This window comes from Panthera pardus, unplaced genomic scaffold (assembly GCF_024362965.1).
Source record: "Panthera pardus isolate Hobbes unplaced genomic scaffold, ASM2436296v1 HiC_scaffold_16, whole genome shotgun sequence".
Taxonomy (NCBI): domain Eukaryota; kingdom Metazoa; phylum Chordata; class Mammalia; order Carnivora; family Felidae; genus Panthera; species Panthera pardus.
This window is the reverse complement of record NW_026526721.1, coordinates 3,605,544-3,625,993: the sequence shown is the minus strand read 5'-3', so window position 1 is coordinate 3,625,993 and position 20,450 is coordinate 3,605,544. Positions and strand designations below refer to the sequence as shown.

General features: G+C 47.7%; 1 protein-coding gene across 5 annotated transcripts in view; it reads left to right on the top strand.

The window, feature by feature from the left end:
* The first annotated feature begins 13,254 nt into the window (after nt 1-13,254).
* The window catches only part of UBASH3A (ubiquitin associated and SH3 domain containing A), a 40,076-nt gene continuing 32,880 nt past the window's right edge, over nt 13,255-20,450 (top strand). For 2 of the 5 annotated variants that reach the window (XM_053903037.1, XM_053903036.1), the window contains exons 1-3: nt 13,255-13,468; nt 15,262-15,315; nt 18,040-18,226. In XM_053903037.1, coding sequence (XP_053759012.1) covers nt 13,356-13,468; nt 15,262-15,315; nt 18,040-18,226 — 354 coding nt within the window. In that variant the 5' untranslated portion in view covers nt 13,255-13,355. The remainder of the gene's footprint in view (nt 13,469-15,261; nt 15,316-18,039; nt 18,227-20,450) is intronic. The other 3 variants (XM_053903040.1, XM_053903039.1, XM_053903038.1) reach the window with 2 other exon arrangements.

The window sequence follows — 20,450 nt, the reverse complement described above, 5'->3', positions numbered from 1 at the left end:
TCCTCCCGGCCACGCACCCCCTCCTGCCCGCAGGATTCTATTTCATCAGCTGCTTTGGGACACTTCCAACTGGGCAGGTTCCTTGGTGACAAAGCCCCGAGTGTGGCCAGCAGCCCCTCCTGGGCCCCAGGCTGGCTTTACACTCGTGCAGGCAAATAAAACTCAAAGTCAGCAAACCCCAAAGACGTTTGCCTCCAGTAATTAAGGCTGAGTGGCATGAGCTGGGGGCAGGGGAATGGGGGGGCTCATGAAAGTTTAAATGCCTGAATAGGCATTTGAGAGCCTACTAAATAATGAATCGTACTCACTGCCCAGACCAATGGCCAGTGCTAATATCAGTGCAATGATCCCGATGACGATGATTGGAAAGAACTTCAACGGCAGGAGGGACAGTATCTGTGCCGCGACCGCGTCCGCATCTGAAAATCGAAAGGCGGGGCAAGAACAGGAAGCCACAGAGCGGCGGATTTCAATAAAACAAAACTTAAAATTGAGCTATCTATTCCCCCTTCCCCCGGAGCAGAGAATGTTCCGGCCCAAAGCAAGTGGCCACCTACCTGGGGACACTTTGTCCGGGGGCTCAGCCCCACACTCTCCGCCCTTGGCCCCGTTGTGTCCATCCTGGGTTGGGGGGCGGTGTTACGGCTGAATTGTGTAACCCCCCCCATCCCCGATTATGTTGAAGTTGAACCCCAAATATCGTCTTATTTGGAGATGGAGTTTTTACAGACCATCAAATTAAAAAGAACTCGGGGCACCTGGGTGGCTCAGTCAGTTTAGCATCCAGCTCTCAGTTTCGGCACAGGTCATGATCTCATGGTTTGATGGGTTCAAGCCCTGCATCGGGCTCTGTGCTGACAGTGCAGAGCCTGCTGGGGTTCTCTCTCTCTCTCTCTCTCTCTCTCTCTCTCTCTCTCTCTCTCTTTCTCTCTCTCTCTCTCTCTCCCCCTCCCCTGCTCACCCTGTCTCTGTCTCTCTCAAAATAAATAAATAAAAAAGTATTTACAAATTAAAATAAAGTCATTGTGTGGGTCTAATCTAATCTGACTGGTGTCCTTTACAAGGGGGACATTTGAACTTGGAAACAGACATGCACATGGTGCATGGTGTGAAGACGCACAGGCACGACCCCATGTGAAGATCCGGGCAGAGATTGGGGTGGTGAATCTACAAGTCAAGGAACCCCAAAGGTTACCAGACAAAAATGGGGAGGAAGAGGTGGGAAAGAAAGGAGAGGGAGAGGAGAGTAAGAGAAGGAACGGGAAGAAGAAAGGCCACACACTTCATGGCCCGAAGGATACAGAGCAAGGGGGTGGGGGCAGAGGGCAAGGTCTTTGTTTTGGCCGCAATGAGCAGGCAGCTGCACTCTCAGAGCCTAGACCAACACTTGGCGGGCAGCGGTCCTTGGTCAATACGGCTGTCCATACAGCTGACCCTTGAACAACGCGGGTTTGAATTGCGCGTGGAGTTTTTATAGGATGGTCCGGTCAATGTATTTTCTCTTCCTTATGATTTTCCTAATCACACCTTCTCTTCTCGGGCTTACTTTATTGTAAGAACAGTATATAATACGCACAGCAATCAAAACACTTGTTAAGTGAGTGTTGATGTGATCGGCAAGGCTTCTGGTCAACCGTAGGCTATCGGTAGTTAAGTCTTGGGGGAGCCAAAAGTTATACGTGGATTTTTGACTGTGAAGGGGAGTCAGCAACCTAACCCACCCCTGTGCTGTTCAAGGGTCAACTGTGTCAGGAAACTGAATGGATGAATGGATGAATGACATCATGATAATGGAGGTTGTCTTATCTCCGCAGAGGAGATCAATTCCTTTCAGGGCAACCAATCTGCGGTCTTGAGTTAGTAGAGCAGACTCTTCCCCCCAGTCCCTTCGCGCCTCTGGAAGCCTGCACCACATTACTGAGTCCCCCTTACTGAGAGCCCACTCTCCACTTACACTTTAAAAACCAGGAGGAACCCCAAGAATGATCTCTTGTCATTCCAGTCATTCTGTGTCTAAGAGTTGGATTTAGGAAATCAGTCCAAATGGTAGATTCCAAGATGGCTGTTCATTTAGAACGTTTAGTATCCATTCACATTTGCCCCTTGATAGTGCCTCGGCCATGGTGCCCTGTGGGCGGTACTGTGGCCCCGCTCCCTCTCCTTGTGCTGTCTTTGAGGGCATGCTTGGAATAAAAAACAAAAATGCATAGCACCTCTCCAAAGAAGAAATGCAGATGATCAAAAAGCATGAAAAAAAACCTTCCACCTTCTCTGGGAATCTGGGAAACTGCAAATTAAATGTAACGACATATCAACCTCACAACATGTATTATTATTATTATTATTATTATCATCATCATCATGATTACATCCCCACTGTCATCCAAAGTGAAAAGAAATGGACGCCCACTTACAATTGATAGGAGTATACGCTGTGGAAACTAACTTCTGAGAGTTCGAATCGGAAATATGAACCAAAAGGCTTAAGAAATGGATGGAGGTTTTGACATCGTAAAACCACTTCCGGGACTTTATCTTAAGAGGTCATCATTGATGCACACAAATTTCTACTGACTCGGACACTTAAAGAGGTAGCATGTGTAATACCGATGCACGGGAAACAGCGTGAATGTCCATCAGAAAGAACTGGTGACAGAACAGATGTGTAGAGTTAGTTACATGATAGGGAGAGGGGGTTGGCAAACCTCTTCTGTAAAGGGCCAGACAGTAAATATTTTAAACTTTGGGTGCCATATAGTGTCTGTTGCAACTACTCAACTCTACTATGGTATGAAGGCAGCCATAGACAATAGTGAATAAATGTATGTGTCTGTGTTCCAATAAAACTTTATTTATAAAAACAAGTAGTGGGCCAGATTTGGTCCATGGGCCATAGCTTGCCGACTCCTAAAAAAAAATTTAATTATTTAATGCCATGGAAAGAATAACATAATATTGTTTGGTTTGGAGGGGGGGGGGACCTTCAAAATCGTGTATGTCACTTCCAAAGGAAAATGGTGATATGCTGGACAGAAAAAGGCAAGAAAGCACAAATAGGGTTATCTCTGAATAAGGGTAAAATTGTGGGCAATTATAAAAAAATCTTTTTGGGGGCGCCTGGGTGGCTCAGTCGGTTGAGCATCCGACTTTGGCTCAGGTCATGATCTCACGGTTTGTGGGTTCAAGCCCCGTGTCGGGCTCTGTGCTGACAGCTCGGAGCCTGGAGCCTGCTTTGACTTCTGGGTCTCCCTCTCTCTCTGCCCCTCCTCAACTCATGCTCTGTCTCTCTCTCTCTCTCTGTCAAAAATAAACATTTAAAAATTTTTAATAAAAAGTAAAAGAGTATTTTTGATTAGCTGTGTTTTCTGAATTTCTATAAAGAACAATACATTGCTCATTTTTTTAAAAAAAAAAAGCACTACTAAATTCCTACCGCTAGGAATTAATCATGAAGAAGTCATCAAACGTTAGCAGAGGTGACTGTGTATAGTGTTATTCCTGCTCATATTATTCGTACTATAAAAGTATTAGAAATAATTGTATGTCAAATTATGATTTTTAAAAACCATGTAAATTACACATGTACTTGATGGGATATTGTGATGTTATGAATGCAAAGCATTTATAAAAACCAAGGCACACATGGAAAAACACCCGTCTGGACCCACACTGTGCGTGAATGTGTTCTTATCAGCAAGGACAGGAAGAGAATGAAGACAAACATAATATATCCTGGGGGTCAGGTGATAGGGTATTTTTTAAACTTATATTTTTGCCAACTTTTTGAGCTGGATTTTAAAACCTGTCCTACCTCAAGTCTTCTCCACCCCCCCCCCCAACCACAATTGTCCAGAGGGTTTAAAAAGAATCATTAGGGCAGCCCCCACTCCGTGTTTTCTGGAACCTCAGCCAGAGCCCCCAGGTGACCCCCTTTCCGGTCCCAGAGGTCAGCACTCCTGAGAGCACCCAGGACCAGAGAGCTACGGCTCACCGTGACAAGTCCTGTGTTTGTGACCTCTTTACAAAACCAGCTTTCCTTCCTTGTTGCTCAGAGCGGCTCCTGTCTCCTACAGTTGGATTTTAATCTGGGCATCGAATACCTTCAGCAATGCCCGGCTTATTTTAAATTTCTTGGAAGAGCTGGTGAGCCCTAGTTCTTAGGACTTTCGGGGGGAGAGGGGGCTCAGAGATTTCCCGGCAGGACTTGACCCCTAACTCCCAGGGGCAACTGGAGTCTCAATTTCTGAAACCTCCATCCAGAGAATGCAAACTTCTCTCTCTGGGAGTTGGTAAGGGGCTGGACAAGGTGATGCCCTCTCTAATGCCCCCCTCTCCAGGGTTCGGTAAACCCAAGGAAATGCAAGCATCCAGGTTGCGGGTGTGAGAAATCCTGGTGGGGTGTGTGCCCAGAGGGACATTCTGGGGACGCTTCCCCAGAAATCACACCTGGTTCCACCTACCTGGTGCTACAGGACTTATTTTCAAATCGTCAAGTCCAAAAAGCGATCTGAAGGAGAAGGGGGCCTCAGCCGCGGGTGGGTCATTTTCCCCCATGGTGACTATTTCAGGACCTCTGAGACTTGGCTCCACATCGACCTCCACCTCCTTCACCGGGAAGAACAAAAAGCATTTGTTTCCCTGTTTACAGTTTTAGCATCAACGCATCTTTGACAAGTTAAATCTCTGAAATCTAACAATCCACATAAAGCACATTCAATACCGATCAATCAAACCATTTGTCCCGTGAGAACGCATTTTTTTCCAAGCCACAGCAGGTACCAGAGAAACTTCCAGAGTTAGTGAAAAACTATGAACTTACTTCCGCTAAAATAATGACTTTCCCCTTGTGTAGTCTACCAATCCTAAAACCAATTCACTAGCCATCTTTAAAGATATGCCTTTTCACGATTTAGAAATTACTGCACCATTATTTTTCAGAAGATAAATCACTTTCAAAGCACTTTCCTTCTCTTGTCTGCGTTCTTTGTCCCATGTAAACTCATCCCTTTGCCAGCGCCTGTGGGACACCTATCGTAAACATGACAAGTTTTTTATACTCACATAATGTCCGTGCCCCAAAAATGTAGATGGCAGCGGGGAGGAGATGCTCACCCACCGTATTTGTAGTTTCCTGTAAACACAGCCCTTCCCGGGCTCACGCGGACATGACCTAGTTAAGGATGAAAATATCCATGCCTTCTGGATGCCCCGTCTCCCACACAGCAAAGGGAGGAGTGGCTGGGGACCGCTGGCTTGCACCAGAGCCACACTGGGGCTCTGTTTCCTCCAAGAGAATTGCACCTATCACAAAGCCAGAGAGGTCAAAAGCCTCTGGAAGTCATTCCTGCAACTCTAAGAGGGGCGGAGTGAGCAAGAAAATGGCGGAATGTTCCCAAGGAAATCCCAACTCACCCTCCCAGGCATCAGTCAGGCATGAGTTCTCTGGGAACCTGCTTCCTCAAAAGAGGTTCCTACGGGCATATAAGCATAGACACATCTTTCTGTTCGGTTGGTGGCAATGTTTGAGATTTGAAAAGAAGCTACGAAGCCATTGAACGCACACTTTGTCTTTGTGGTCTTAGGAAAATCTAAGCAGGAGTTATGTGCTAAAAGGGTTGGTTTCATTTCCATCTCAAGAGTGGCTTCGAAGGGTACCTTAGAAAACTAATAAATTCACATCCAGCATTTTTGCCTTTGATTCTTGCTGTTACTTGCTTCATACTATCAGCATGTGGCAAATTACACAGCTTAACTTTATGACCAGAATAAGAACAAACAGTAAAATGGTTTCTGAAACCTTGAACCTGGGCACAGAAGTCCCTTCCCAGACAGGCCATCGGCGGTCGGTGTCAGAACACTGAAAAATGTTGAGAAATCCCCTTTCAGAAGAGACTCACTTCCCCAGCCCCCCCACCCACTTTACTCACCATTTCTGGAGCCGCCATCATCCAAAGCAGAAATATTTTCCTTTTTCATTATAAAAGCAAGCGTGATGGTAAGCAGGCTGCCAACAGGGTAGTCCAATCGGGAAATACTTCCTTCCACCAAGTCACCCAGGCTTGTCGACTCAATCGTCACAGCGAATGGCATTATCGCGGGCATCTGTGTAACCCAATATGGCTGTGGCTATCAAATAGCCATTGGTGGTATGACTGCAGAGACCAGGGAGGGGAAAAATGTGACTTGCCTTTAATTAGTAAGTAAGGTAAGCAAACCTTTTCAGAAACTTCACATAAGAGAGTCTTCTGAACACAGACACTCCTTTTATAAAATAACAGATAGGTCCTGCCCCATGCTAAGCAAGTGCGCCAAGAGGGGCAGGCAAAACGCTTTGGTGGGGGTTTCTATTCCTCCCTGTGACTGAGTCTGAGTTTAGACTCACAGCCGCTCCACAGACAAAAGAGAGGGAACCTGAGGGTGTTCTCACATAGTCAGCACTCTATAGAGACACTTGGCACTCTCTTCTGTGGGGGCCTCTAAGTCCCAAGGGGTTTCTGAACACAATACAGCTTTAAGATGTTTTATCAGGAGAGAACATAGCCCTGCCGCCATGGGCAGAGGACTGAGCCCCATTGGAAGTCTAGTGGAGTGGAGCTGGGTGTGAATCGAGCATTCATTTATTCACCTAATATTTACGGGCTATCTGCCATGAGCCTGGCATCTAAACTCAGAGCAGATGGCAGAGGGGACAAAGCACTCACCTGTGGTCTCAGGTGATGACAAATGCTAGAACAAGATGAGGCTGGGAGAGGCTTAGGGAGTGATCAGGCAGGGTGGTGGAGGAAGGCTTCTAGGAAGAAGTGGTATTTTAGTCAAGACCTCCATGGTGGGACAAAGTCAGTCTTGTGAGTTAAGATGGTTCCAAGCACGGGACCGTCAACTCCAAAGGCCAGGAGAGATGAGCTGGGGATGTTTGAAGAACCCCAAGAAAACTATGTGCTTGGAGATTGGCAGATCGTGGAAGGCCTGGGACACTGGAAGGACTCGGGTTTGGTTTCTTTGAGATGGAAAACCACCAAAGAGCTGAGCAGGGCAAAGTCGGGTTCTACGCATGTGCAAGAGGTATAGAGTCAGAGGTGGATTCACAGAAAGCCAGGAGGATGCTACTGAAAACCTGGGTCACCATGGCGGTGACTTGGACCAGGATGCTGGTGGTGCAAAGGCTGGATTTGGGATTGGTTTTAAAGGTATCGGTGGCAGGATTTGCCACTGGCAATGAAGCCAAAGAAATATATTCAGCTAATTGTGGTTTCATTCAGTCTCGTTTTCCTGCCCACACCTCTCAATGTTTTTTGATTTAAGACCAGGAATCCTTCAAGCTCACCCATACGTCCTTTACATCTTTGTAACTACTGTCTCTAGCCCTTAAACCAACATTTGCCCTCAAAGACAGGGACGGAAGACTTAGAACTTAATTCTTTCTTTGTTTTCACCTGGGTTGCTGTAGATGGTGCCCCCATGGAACAAAGCTCTTGGAGGACAGAGTCTAGAATGTACTCTCGTGATGCCCGGCACAACGATGAGTGTGTGATGGGGCTCCACAAACACAGATGAGCTGATCACAAACTAGGTGGTGGAATAATACTGAGTAGACACGTGGAAAACCAAAAGCAATCATGAGCAATCATTCATATATTAACATGTTGACATCTTGGCATGTGTTTCAGATGAAGTCTGTTTGCCAAGGTATAACAGGGAGATGACCCATGATGGTGGCTGAACTTCTATGACCACATAGCAGCCTCTCAGAAAGTTCACCTGTAAATCAATCCCATCAAATTCAAAATCAAATTTAGAGGAAATAGAAATCAGCATCTCCAGGGCTGACATCTGATATTCACCGAGGCCGTGTTTTGCTGGGTTTGGTGTGGAGGTATGAGAAGGGACACCCTACCCTGAGGGTCCTCTACGAGCTGTGAGGCTTTTGTAACCATCTGCACCCAGCTTGAGGTCCCGGCATGGTCTCAGTCTCTACCCTGATGCTGTTAGTGAGAGAAGGGTGGCTTTGAGGGTAAGGCACAGGAAAACTTGTCAATCAAGAAGCTTTTGTCGCTTCACTGTTGGTCTTGGAAGGTAAATTTTCAAGGTAAGAAAAAGGGATTGGGCTTGAGAGGGCATTTCTTGGCTTACACAAATAAGATTTTTTCCAGAGAAATTTATATTTTAATATGTTGTAAGCACAGTTGCTCAAAAAGTGGTTTACTATTAAGAAAAGAAAAATATGTTTGAGTAGAGGCTATATTCCAGACCCAAAATCTGCTTTTTTTTTTTCTTCTGGATACCAAGTTTTGTCTACTTTGAGACTTTTAAATTTAAGATATTAAATTCATTTAATTATGAAATTGTTTTATCTTTTGGATTCCTCAAAGCAAAAAGATATTTTAAAACATAATTAAAAACTTACAAGTGCAATATTGAAAACTTTTCCTCTGAAACGGGGGAATGCAGGGAGATGCACAATATTGATATATACCGTATCTATTCAACATTTGGAGTTCATTCCAGTTCAATAAAAGAAGAAAAAGAAAAGGAAAAGAAAGAGGAAGAAGAAGAAAGAGAATGAGGAGGAGGAGGAGGAGAAAAGGAGGTAAATGAGGAGAAAAAAAGAAGAAAAGAAAAAAGAGAAGTAAAGAAAATTTAAAAGTAAAGAATATGTACTGGTAAGAAAGAAATAAAAATATCATTATTCATAGACAACTATTTTTGTACATATAATATTTTTAAAATTCGAAAGATTATGAGAATTAATAAGGAAGTCAAGCCAGACATAAAATTACATGTAAGTTCAATGTAAAATAATGTGAAAGCAATAATATTTTGATTTACCAGCAAGAAAGAGTATGAACATGAAATTTTGAAAAGATAATTTAGGGGCACCTGGGTGGCTCAGTCGGTTGAGCGTCCAACTTTGGCCCAGGTCATGATCTCACAGCTTGTGGATTCAAGCCCCGCGTCGGGCTCTGTGCTGACGGCTTGGAGCCTGGAGCCTGCTTCAGATTCTGTGTCTCCCTCTCTCCCCCTCCCCCACTCATGCTCTTTCTCAAAAATAAATAAAAAACATTTAAAAATAAATAAAAAGATAATTTACAGTGGCATCAAAAATGATCCAATACTTAAGAATAATCTAATAAATACTGCAAGACCTCTACACAGAAAATTATGCGACAAAATTGAAAGAAAATTTTAAAAACCTGGCCTGCTATGCCAGGAAATTTGACCACTTAGATAACATTTTATCTAAGGAATTTATCTATCAAATTCCTTGAAAAACAACTTAATGAAACCAACACTAGAAGAATACTCCTGTATCCGTTAAATAAATTAAATCCATAACTTAAAACTTTCCAAGGAAATTCTAGGCCGAGATGACTTTGCCAATAAATCTTTTCAAACATTTAAGAAAGAAGTTATCCCCATCTTTAAAAAAAAACAAAAACTCAGAGAATTGGAAAAGAGGAAATATTTCCCAACTCATTTATGAGGCCAGAATAACACTGACACCTCGAATGACCAAGTGTCCTTGACTGCCTGGGACTGAGGGGGTTCCTTCAGTATTGTGACCAGGAAGTCTCAAGAGCATCAGAATGAGCTGATCACTCTACTGACACCAACATGGGAGAAGGAAATTATAAGAAAGGAAAACAACAGGCCAAGCTAATTCACAAACACTGATGCAAAAAAATTCTGAACAAGGTATTAACCAATGGAATCCAGCAATATACACAAAGGATAACATATTACGATCAAGGTTATATCTTAGAAACACAAGGTTGACTTAACATTCAGGAGTCAACTGTTGCAAGCTACCTCATTCACTGAATAAAGAAGGAAAACAATATAATCATTTCAATAGAAAAAGCCTTTGGCAAAATTCAATATCTGTTAATAAATTTTTAAAAATACCTCAGTGAACTAGGAGTGAAAAATTCATTTAATCTGATATAGGGTACCTATCTTAAAAACCCCTTTTATTCAACATGGCACGGGAGGTCTTTGCCAGAACGATATATATAGCAAGGAGAGGAAATAAAGTTTACGAATATTGAAATTTTTTAATATATCATAATTTTGAAGTATACCATCATTTGAATATACCATAATTGATTGAATATACCATAATTTATGTATGCATTCACCAGATGATGGACATTTGGGTTCTTTCTAGTTTGAGTCTACTGTGAATACAGCCATCAGGGACATTCACATACAAGTCTTTGTACGGTCACAGATTTTCACTTCTCCTTGGTAGACAGTTAAGAGTAAATTTGTCAGATAGCAAATGTATGTTGAACTGTATAAGAAACTGTCAGAATATTTTTCAAAATGGTTGAACAATAAATAAAAGTTCCAATTATCCCACAGCATTGTCAAAATTTAGCATTGTCGATCTTGTCAATTTTTGCTCTTCTGGTGAATGTGTTGTGGTATCACAATGTGGTTTTAATTTATATTTCCCTGATGAATAATCAAGTTAAATATCTTTTCACGTCCTTATTAGCCATTTGTGTACCTTGTTTTGTTAAGTGTCCCATTTAGATCTTTTACCCATTTTAAGTTGAATTTTTTGTTTTCTTAGTATTAATTAAAAGAATATGCATATGCACAATTATGTTACATTCTATAAATTCTGGATACAAGCCCTTTTCAGATATATATGGTGATAATTTCTCCCAAGCTTACATTTTAATTTTCTTTATAGTGTCTTTCAAAGAGCAGACATTTTCCATTTTTTTAAAGTTCACTTATTTATTTTGAGAGAGAGAGAGAGAGAGAGCACGAGTAGGGGAGGGGCAGGGAGAGACGGAGAGAGAATTCCAAGCTGCCTCTACTCTGTCAGCGCAGAGCCCGATGCGGGGCTAGAACCCACAAAGTCATGAGATCATGACCTGGGCCAAACCAAGAGTCAGTCGCTCAAACAACTGAGCCACCCAAGCACCCCAGAAGTCTTCAATTTTGATGAAACCCAACTTACTGATTTCTTCTTTTACGACTCTTTTATGAAGCTTCGCAAACCCCAGCATAGCAAAGAGTTCTCTCCTAAGTGTTCTTTTAGAATTTTTGTAGTTTATCTTCTACATTTAGGTCCATCATACATTTTGAGCTAAGTTGTGTGCATCATGTGAAGTAGGCATTGACATTCATATTTTTTCCCATATCAATAGGCAGCTGTCCAGCCTCATTTGTTCAGAATATTATCCTTTCCTTTATTGAATTACTTTGGTCCTTTTGTTGAAAATTAAATGACCACATACATGGGTCTTTCTGCAGTCTCCAAAGGCACACTATGGTGATCTAATTTTTAAGTTTATATGAAACAACAAGGGGCCTAGAGGAATTAAGGCAACCTTGAAGAAAACAAAATCAGAGGAGTTAACACCATAGTAATTAAAACCAGTATAGTGTAAACACAAAAATGAACAAACCAAACAAGAGAAAGGAAGAGAGTAAGAAACAGATTAATATATATTCAGTCACCTGATTTACAAGAAACATCCAGTGATTCACTGAACAATGGATGGTCCTTCAATGAAAACAGGTGTAGGGAAATAAATGAACATTTACCCCTACCTCACACCATACACAGAATGAATTCAACTGGATCAAACAGCTAAATATAAACAGGGAAAATAGTAAACTTCAAGAAGAAAACACAGGGGGAATATCTTCATCAATGTTGGGTTAACAATGATGTCTTCAATAGGATGCAGAAAGTTCTAACTATTAAAAAAAATGCTAAATTACTTTTCATTCAAATTAGGAGATTCTGTTTCACCCAAAGACATTAAGAGATTAGAAAGGCAAACCACAGCCTGGAAGAAGTCGTTACCATTAAGCACATCCAACAAAAGACTTATTATCTCCAGAGTTCCCACAAATTGATAAGAAGAACCCAAGAATCCAATTTTTCAAAGGCAGAAGATTTAAGTAGGCCCTTCCCCAAAGAGGTTATTCAAATGGCCAAGAGCCTGTCTCATGGGGCTCAATGTCATTGCCATTTGGGGAAATGCAAATTAGAACCACAGCGGGACGCCACTCCACACCCCCAGATTGGCTACAACTAAGAAGACTGACAGTAGAAGGATGTTGGTGAACCAGACCCTTAACCCACTGCTAAGAGAGCAAATTGGAACCACCATTTGGTAAAACCTCTTCGTAGTTGCTAATGAAGTACGCACGTATCCTATGACCTAAAAACCCCAATCCTAGATGTATACCCAGCATGAATAACATAAATCAGGCACTAAAAGGCATATACACAAGAATGTCCACCGCAGCAAAACACCCAACAGCCACCCAAATGATACACCAACAGAGAAGTGGAGACATAGGTTATGTTTCATTTATCGGATCGAAAAATACACAGCAATGCAGCGAACGAAGTATAGTTACAAGCAATCGCGTGGGTACGTTTCACACACATAGTTTTGGGGCAAAAGAGATCACACACAAAAGGGTATATGCTCTACGGCTCTATTTATGTAAGATTCAAAAATGGCCAAAGTTAATGTACACGTGAGCACAGCAGTTACCTTCTGGGGGGGAGGGAGGAAATAACTAGGAGTCGGGGGGAGGGGTGCTAGGGGGGAGGGGTGCCTCTGAGGTTCTGGGTGTGTTCCAGAGCAGATGTTGTCAACCTTGATGCTCTTGATATTTTCGGCTGCGTCCCTCTTTGCTGTGGGGTGCGCCCGCTCTGTTCCTGTCCTCGACGTGATAGATGCCAGTAGCAAACGTCCCTGCCTCCAACGGGAACCCTCAGAAGTGCCTGCGGACATTGCCAATGGTCCCCGGGGGTGGAGCCCAAATCCCCCAGGCTGAGGAGCCCCGTTTTATTGCTGGTCCTGGAGGGAGCTAGGTATGTGTGCTCACTTGCCAGGTCACTGACTTCTACATAGGATTTGTCAACTTCTCTGCACCCACATTAAACTTCAGAAGATTCTAAAATCAAAAACAGAGTCAGTGAATAATTAAAAGAACCAAAAATGTCAGAGCCCGCAGGGACAGTAGATGGCGTGTTGCTTAACGTCTCGTTTGCAGGCAAGGGGGCTCAGGGTCGCCCCGGGCCCATGGCTGGTGGCCCCAGTGGGGAACTGAGTCAGGCAGGGGCTGATCCCGCGCGGGGCCTTGGCTGGACCTCCGGAACGTGAACCCCATGTGGAAACAGGGCCGGTGGACATGACGCCCCAGCACCCTGCAGAGAGCATTCTGAAAACCAACATCTCATGCAAACAGGATATTAGCTTTTGTCAGAGAGATCAAAACGGGCTTGAGGTTTTTCTTCACACCCTCAGCCTTGCCTGCGTGTGTCTCTCTCTCTCTGGCTTTATCTATTCATTTCTGTCCACAGGCAGGAAGAGATGGCAGCCGGGGAGACTCAGCTCTACGCCAAGGTCTCCAACAAGCTCAAGGTCCGCGGCCCGTCCCTGCTGCTGGAGCCCCTCCTGGGAATGGGCTTCCCGGTACACACCGCGTGAGTACTGTCCTGCTGGCCGCTGGACGTGCGTTCCCGGCCCACTGACGCTTCTGCCCCCGCCACAGAACTGCAGGCAGCTCAGAGCACTTACTTCCTGCCCGAGGGGTGCGCTTTGCCGAGCGAGATACGCTCTCAAAATACGGCCCTTCTCTGCTTTTTATAAATGACATGCTCTTTGCCCTTTGGTCAAACTGTGCTGGCTGGCTGGTGGAGGGACCCTAAAAGTTGTGAAAGTCGGAAGCCGCGTGTTACGGGGGGCACCCCCATTTCTCAGGGTTTAGAGGGGCTTGGGCAGCCTCTTTGTGGTTCAGGGACCGAGACGACCCTGGGAGGCATTTCAGACTCCAGGCCGAAGGGAGCGGTGGAGGGCACCACCAACTAGGAAATATTTCTAAGTGGTGCAGGGGAACCAGTCACCCGTAGGCAAGATCTCTTCGATGTCTGCTGGTGAAAAGAGGTGGTTAAGAAACTACCGGAACAGTGTTGATCGATCCTGCTTACCCAAGGAGGAGGTCCCCGTACAGAAAATGTTCATCGTAGGACCCACCCTGTCAGAGAGAGACAAAGTCCCCAGAAGCCATGAGCTATGGTTGGGACATGGGATACTGACTTTTCAGACTTATTCACTCCTTGGACTGGGGACCAAGGTTTCCTGAAACGTTATAACAAAGCCCTGAGCAAACTAGCTGCCATCACTTTGAAGTTTCACCCTTTTCTTTTTCTTCTTTTAAAATTTTTTTTTAATGTTTACTTATTTTTGAGAGACAGAGCATGAGCAGGGGAGGGGCAGAGAGAGAGAGAGAGAGAGAGAGAGAGTGAGAGAGTGAGAGAGACAGAATATGAAGCAGGCTCCAGGCCCCGAGCTGCCAGCACGGAGCCCGACGCAGGGCTTGAACCCACAGACTGCAAGATCATGACCTGAGCCGAAATCGGACGCTTAACCAACGGAGCCAGCCAGGCGCCCCAAACTTCACCCTTTTCTTTTCTAATCCAAACCAGAACTTGGTCGTCTTATGTTGATAATAAACCGGGGGCCTTTGAAATGGGCAGCGGAACCGTGTGCCAGGCCCCATGCCGGGCACCTTACCCCGGGTGCAGCCAGGGATACCGAAGCCAGAGAACACAGGCGGTGGAGGGGCGGGGCCCTATTCTTGGCACCTCTAAAGCTCACCCTTTATGACGCTCTCGAAGCTGGACTCATGCTCAGAATGCCTTGTGATTTAAACAATGTCATCCTTGTCGGTATTCACCAAAGAGCAGCTCTGAGCAGCGTCACGTTGGTCCGCTGACCAACTCCAGCTGTCTCCAGGCTGGATTCCTGAGTGAGTTACCTTAGCCTCCTTCCATCCTGTCCAAGTTGGCCCCGTTCAGTTACCCCAGTGTCTGTACGTCCTGGGTTATAATGATGAGTGGGACAGGGCTGGGCCTCAGGGACCCTGCAGGCCAGTAGAGGAGGCAAACAGACACAAGCTCATAGACGAGGCAGGGTGGCCCTATGTGGGCAGGCGGGGGGGGGGGGGGGGCTCGGGGAAGGTTTTCTGGAGGTGGGAGCCCCCGAAGGGAAACGAGCAGGGGGGTGTGAGCAGGTCCGCGTTTTCAGAAATCATGGTGAGGCGGCACGGAGGCCTGGTCAGGGCATCCGGCTTCAAAGTCTAAGCAGTGCAGGCCCTCGTGGAGCCCCCAGCCCGGGCCCCATGTGCCACAGTGCCAGCCCTGCCTCTCCCGTGCCCCCCACCCCCAAAGAAGGGAAGGCAAGGTCCGAATGCTCCTCCCGGTCTGCTCTCCTGTAGGCTGAAGGCGCTGGCGGCCACTGGAAGGAAGACAGCGGAAGAGGCGTCAGACTGGTGAGTGCGGCTGCCCCCACGGGTGTGCAGGGTGTTTGGCTTGAACTGCTCGGGCCTCGAGAGCTCCCCAGGGTGGGCGTGGGAGGGCCCCATACACCCTGGGCAGGCACCCTGCCCACCCAGCACCCGGGGAAAGGAATAAAGAGCCCGCATTTCAAATGGAAAACAGGGGCACCTGGGTGGCTCAGTAGATGAAGCGTCCAACTGCGGCTCAGGTCGTGATCTCACGGTTCGTGAGTCCGGAGCCCTTGTCGAGTTCTGCTGTCAGTGTAGAACCCGCTTTGGATCCTCTGGCCCCCTCTCTCTGCCCCCCTCTGCCCACTCACTCGCTCGCGTGTGTACTCTCTCTGTCTCTCTCTCAAAAATACACATTAAAAAAAAGGAAAACAAGTAGAGAGAGTGAACTTTGAACAAGCCTTTCTTCACTTAAAAATCTGAGTTTATCCACATGTGACTGTCAAAGAAGGAAGAAACCCACGCGATTTGTTGAGAAAATAGGGAAGAGCTATTTCTTCCGACATAAAATACAGGCCACCACTCTCTCAGGCTCCCTCTGATGGGGAGAGAATTTACTGGTGGCCCCGAATGGCGCCTAAGGCATCGGCACGTTGCACCTTACGGGGGACGGGTGGTGGGGGGCGGGGTGTGGAGCTCAGGGTGCCAGGAGGTTCTGCCACAAACCGGCTACGCGACTGTGCAGGCCGCCCACTGTCGCGGGCCTCCGCTTTCTGCTCTGGGATCACAGGTCCTCTTAACCCCCAGTCCCGCCTGAATGTGCCATGATGCCATCGTTCTGTCCTGAGGCGGGAAGTCCCCTCACGCGCTGCTGTGGAAAACCACAGCGAAAATCAAACACTAAAAACCGGGTCTCACCCAGCTGCGGTGCCCGCCCCGGAGCAGGATGGCAAATACGGACAGTGGGCCTCTGAGGGGCCACTGTGTCCTCAGCGGGAACCTCCTTCTTCCCCCAGAACCTCTAGGCCAAGGGCACAACATGAAACCCATCTACCAGGCAAAGGGAAACACCCAGAAGCCTCTGGGTGAGGCTACCTCTAAAGTCAGTCGCCAAATTTGAATTTCAGATGAAACCCACGGTTTCAAGGGCCACGGTTCGTTCCTCCTAGTTACAACAGGCCAGCCAGACCACGAGTCCCACCGAGGCCCGGGGAGGCAGTGGGGTCCCCTAGGCTCAACCAGGAGTGGGCCGACCTTAGCGAATCAGGGAAGCGCAAATTCAGATGCCGTTAAAAACAGAGGGCAGCTTCGAGCGTCCACGCGCGGTCTCTCACGGTCCCCGTGGCAATCGCAGCCGACCGCCCGGTTCCACGTCCAAGTACATGCCGTGGAAACACACAAAGGGCCTTAAAAAACACGGGCCAAGACCTTGATTACAGCGCCATGACATTTTTCAAAAAGAAACCAATTTAAGTGTCCAGCAGTGGAACGGATGAGTGAAATATCACCCGTGAGCGTGACGGGCACCCACAGCCCTTAGAAGGGTCACTCGGACACACTTAACCAGATGCCTCCGTGCCAGTGTGGATAAAGCACAAAAACGGGGTCGACGGAGAAAACGTAAACTGCAGAATAATTTAAGCAGCAGCTTGTGATTTACGTGAAACACACACGAGTGTTATCTATGGATTTGTTACTTGGGTTTCTAGAAGGAAAAAGCAAAGTCACAATAGAGGACACGTGTGTGCAGGGGGAAGGGGGTCAGGATAAAGGATCAGAGCGCCCCCTGTTGGCATTTGTTTTTACTCTTAAGCAGACTATATTTGTGCGTAATAGTGTTTCCTCGAGGGGCGGCACACTGCCCGCTAAACTTGCTTTCACATCCCGGGCACGTCTCTGAGTCATTAGAAAGTCGTCAAAACTGTGGATCCTGATGAATACCTGGTAAATGCACTCCTCGTCCTTTATCTCATGTTTCCTAACCGGGACCAGTAACCGTACAATAAAATCTGCGTGCAGTTTTATGTATACCGTCTGCTTCCTGCTTTGGAGAAATTTCTGGAAGTAGAAATGTTAATGCAATTGTAGAATCGTCGGATGAAATGGGTATTTTAAGGCTCTTGGTGCGTCCTGGCAATTTGCTCATGTACACACAAATCTGCACAAATTCGCTGCTCCTTTGACAGCACTGGGCGTAACCTTTATCCTTTCAAAGGCATTTTGTTAGTTTGACAGATGAGCAAAATAGCACCTTGGGGTTGTCCCCATTCTTGTTTTTGTTGTTAGTGAGAATGAACTTGAATTTGGGGTTGTAGGTCATGTCTCCTTGTCCTTAAAATAAGCTTCTGAATGCAAAGAAAATATGTAATAGCCACCTAAATTTCATCTATTTTTTTTCTGTAGTTTTAACTTTTACACTCAACTTGAAGCCTGCTACAATTAAAATGTGAAGTTTTTCTGCAAATTGTTCTCAACACTAAGGGGGTGGCTGGATCCCAAAGATCGCTTGAAGAGGTGCTGAGGTCTCCCGTCGCCTTCTCTCATTTTCTCGGTCTTTGGCCTGGGAGTCAGACTAACGCGGGTCCGAGACTCGGGCGGCCCCTGAGCTGCTCCGCGGCCTGGGCCCGCTGAGTCCCGCCCGAGAGGGGCTGGGGGTGCAGCGTGGGTGCTGGACGCGCTCGGCACGGCCTGTTCCTCCGACTTGCTGCCCTCCGTGGGGAAGGGTCCTTTCGTCCTGGCTTCAGGTGACAGCGCTGTTCTCTGTTACAGGCTACGTTGTCATCGCAACGACCCTTCTCTGGACGATCCCATCCCCCAGGAGTATGCCCTGTTCCTCTGCCCCACGGGGTCCCTGTTGGAACAACTTCAAGAGTTCTGGAGAGAGAGCAAGCGTCAGTGCACGAAGAACCGAGCTCATGAGATCTTCCCGCACATAACGCTCTGTGACTTCTTCACGGTGAGTCGGCCCCAACAGGCCTTTAATGCTCATTACCAGGCCGCTGAAGCCATTTCCCTGAGATAACTAAGCAAAGTTGGATACAACTGAGGGCAGCCACGTGATCTACTTCCCACGACTGTAGTATCAGCCGTCCTCGTCGTGTGGGACACCCTTTACTTTCCTCCTCAGCCTCATCCGGTCAACTCCTACGCATTCCGCAAAACCCCACTCACTTATCCCCTCCCTCTGTTAAGTCTTGCCCAGCTCCCCGGGCAGAAGGGGCTGCTGCCCTTTGTGCTCCCGTCATCTTTTGGCGTGTATCTCTCGTGGCACCGTCCATGTGGCGTGACCATGCGTCCGGTGCAGCCCTGCAGCCCCCACGAGGCAGAATTGCCACAACGTGGACGCCTCACTCACCTGTGTGCCCCGAGACCAGCACGGTGCCTCAGAGCGGGTGTTGCGGAAATGTGTGACGGATGAACTAAAGAACGGTCGCTGCTGGCCCTTGCAAGTGTGGAACCGATCCCTGCTTCTGTGGGGACCGGCCCTGATTTAGAATATGGCCCAACACGTAGCTTCACGGGGGTCCTGGAAAGGGGAGAAGGACCTGGGCCGCTCAGGAGAGAAGCAGGCGGGCATGAGAGAGAGGGAGGGGCCGACAGCCATTTCCTGTGTGGCTCCACACCAGACAAACCTGGAGAGGACACGCCCTGGCCGGCCGCCTCTGCCATCGGCAAGCTCTAAGGGGCCCACTCATTTCAGGGGTCCCGCCAGGGCCCGAGGAGCGCTCCGTGCCGGGCTCCACGGCGCGCACGGGAAGGGGGCTGCGAGCCTCCGCCGGGAATGTTTCCAGCAGATTCCCCGGGAGCCTTTGACGGTCACCCCGGTTTGCCAGGGGCTGAGGGGAGGGGCTCCCAAGGCACGGAACCTTCAGTGCTAAAACCAGAAAAGTCCCGGGCACACTGGGGCGCGTGGGTCACCCTACTTTGCCGGCAACGGCGTTTGTGACGGTCAAGCTGTTTTCCAGCTTGTCCTTAGGAGCTCGTCAGGGAAAGGAAGCAGCCAGAGCCTGTGATGAAAATAACCCTCGAATGGGCTATGCTTCATCACTCCAGCGAGGGGGCCACCTGGGCCTTTAGGTCCTCTTCCCACGTCCATGTCCAGACACACACACACACACACACACACACACACACACACACACACCCCTCCCTTCTCCTGCATTAGCCGCCCCACCAACCCCCAGCCCCGTCCCACCCTGCCTGGCTGGCTGAGCAGCCGTTCCGGCAAAAGAGTGACAGGGAAATGCAGTCTCTGCCTTTGACGCTGTGAAAGGAAAACGTCCAGCCTCCACGGGCGGGTGTCCATTGTGGCTCTGTTCATACACGACCCGGTGCCCCCAGACTACTGACCTGAGACCGAGAGACACGCTGTGGACAGACAGTCATTTATTTAGGGTTATACCGTCCGTGCGTCAGGCGCTTTCAGGACCCGCGAGGGCCACAAAGACGCAACACACAGGGACGAGTTTAGCGAGCCGCTGGTCAGGGGGGGACGTGAAAATGCATCTTAAAACTACAATGCAGCTGATTCGTACAAGAATGAAAGGTGCTGTGGGAAATTCGGGGGGAGCCAGTGCCGGGAAGCACAGGGCTGGGCTAACTTCCTGCTTGGGGGGGGTGGGGGAGGGTCTGCGTCTCATCGTGGTCTCACTGTGGTCTCACCGCGGTCCCACGCGGCCACGTGAGTCTTCCACATGGAGGAAGGTCTTCAAGCCCAGGAGGCGCTTGGGCAGCGCTGAGCCCAGGAACCAGGAGTGGGGAAGGGCGGTGAGGGTCCGGCAGGTGCCCGCAGCCTGGCACTCGGGCTGAGCAGGGGGCCCGGAGCCGTGCATGCACCGTGGCTGCCTCCGAGTCTAGGAGAAGCCTCCAGAAGTCCAAACAGCTGAGCACAGCTGTGGGTTGAGTCAACATGACACAGAGGGACGAGAGGTAAGTCAGGGTGACAGGCGTTTCCAACCTGGACCCTTAGAGGACATTCCATTCCAAAAGGAATCTTACCTGGAATCTCTAAGAAACCGAGGCGGGGTGCAGAACAAATCCATAGCCCCAGACGCGGGGGCGAGAGAATCACGTTCCAGCACTGTGGCCACAAATAGGCTCGAGGGGCTGCCTGATCCGAATCAACTAAGCTAATAGCTGCCCTTCTGACCGGAGGCGAGAAAGCACATCCTTGTCTCTTC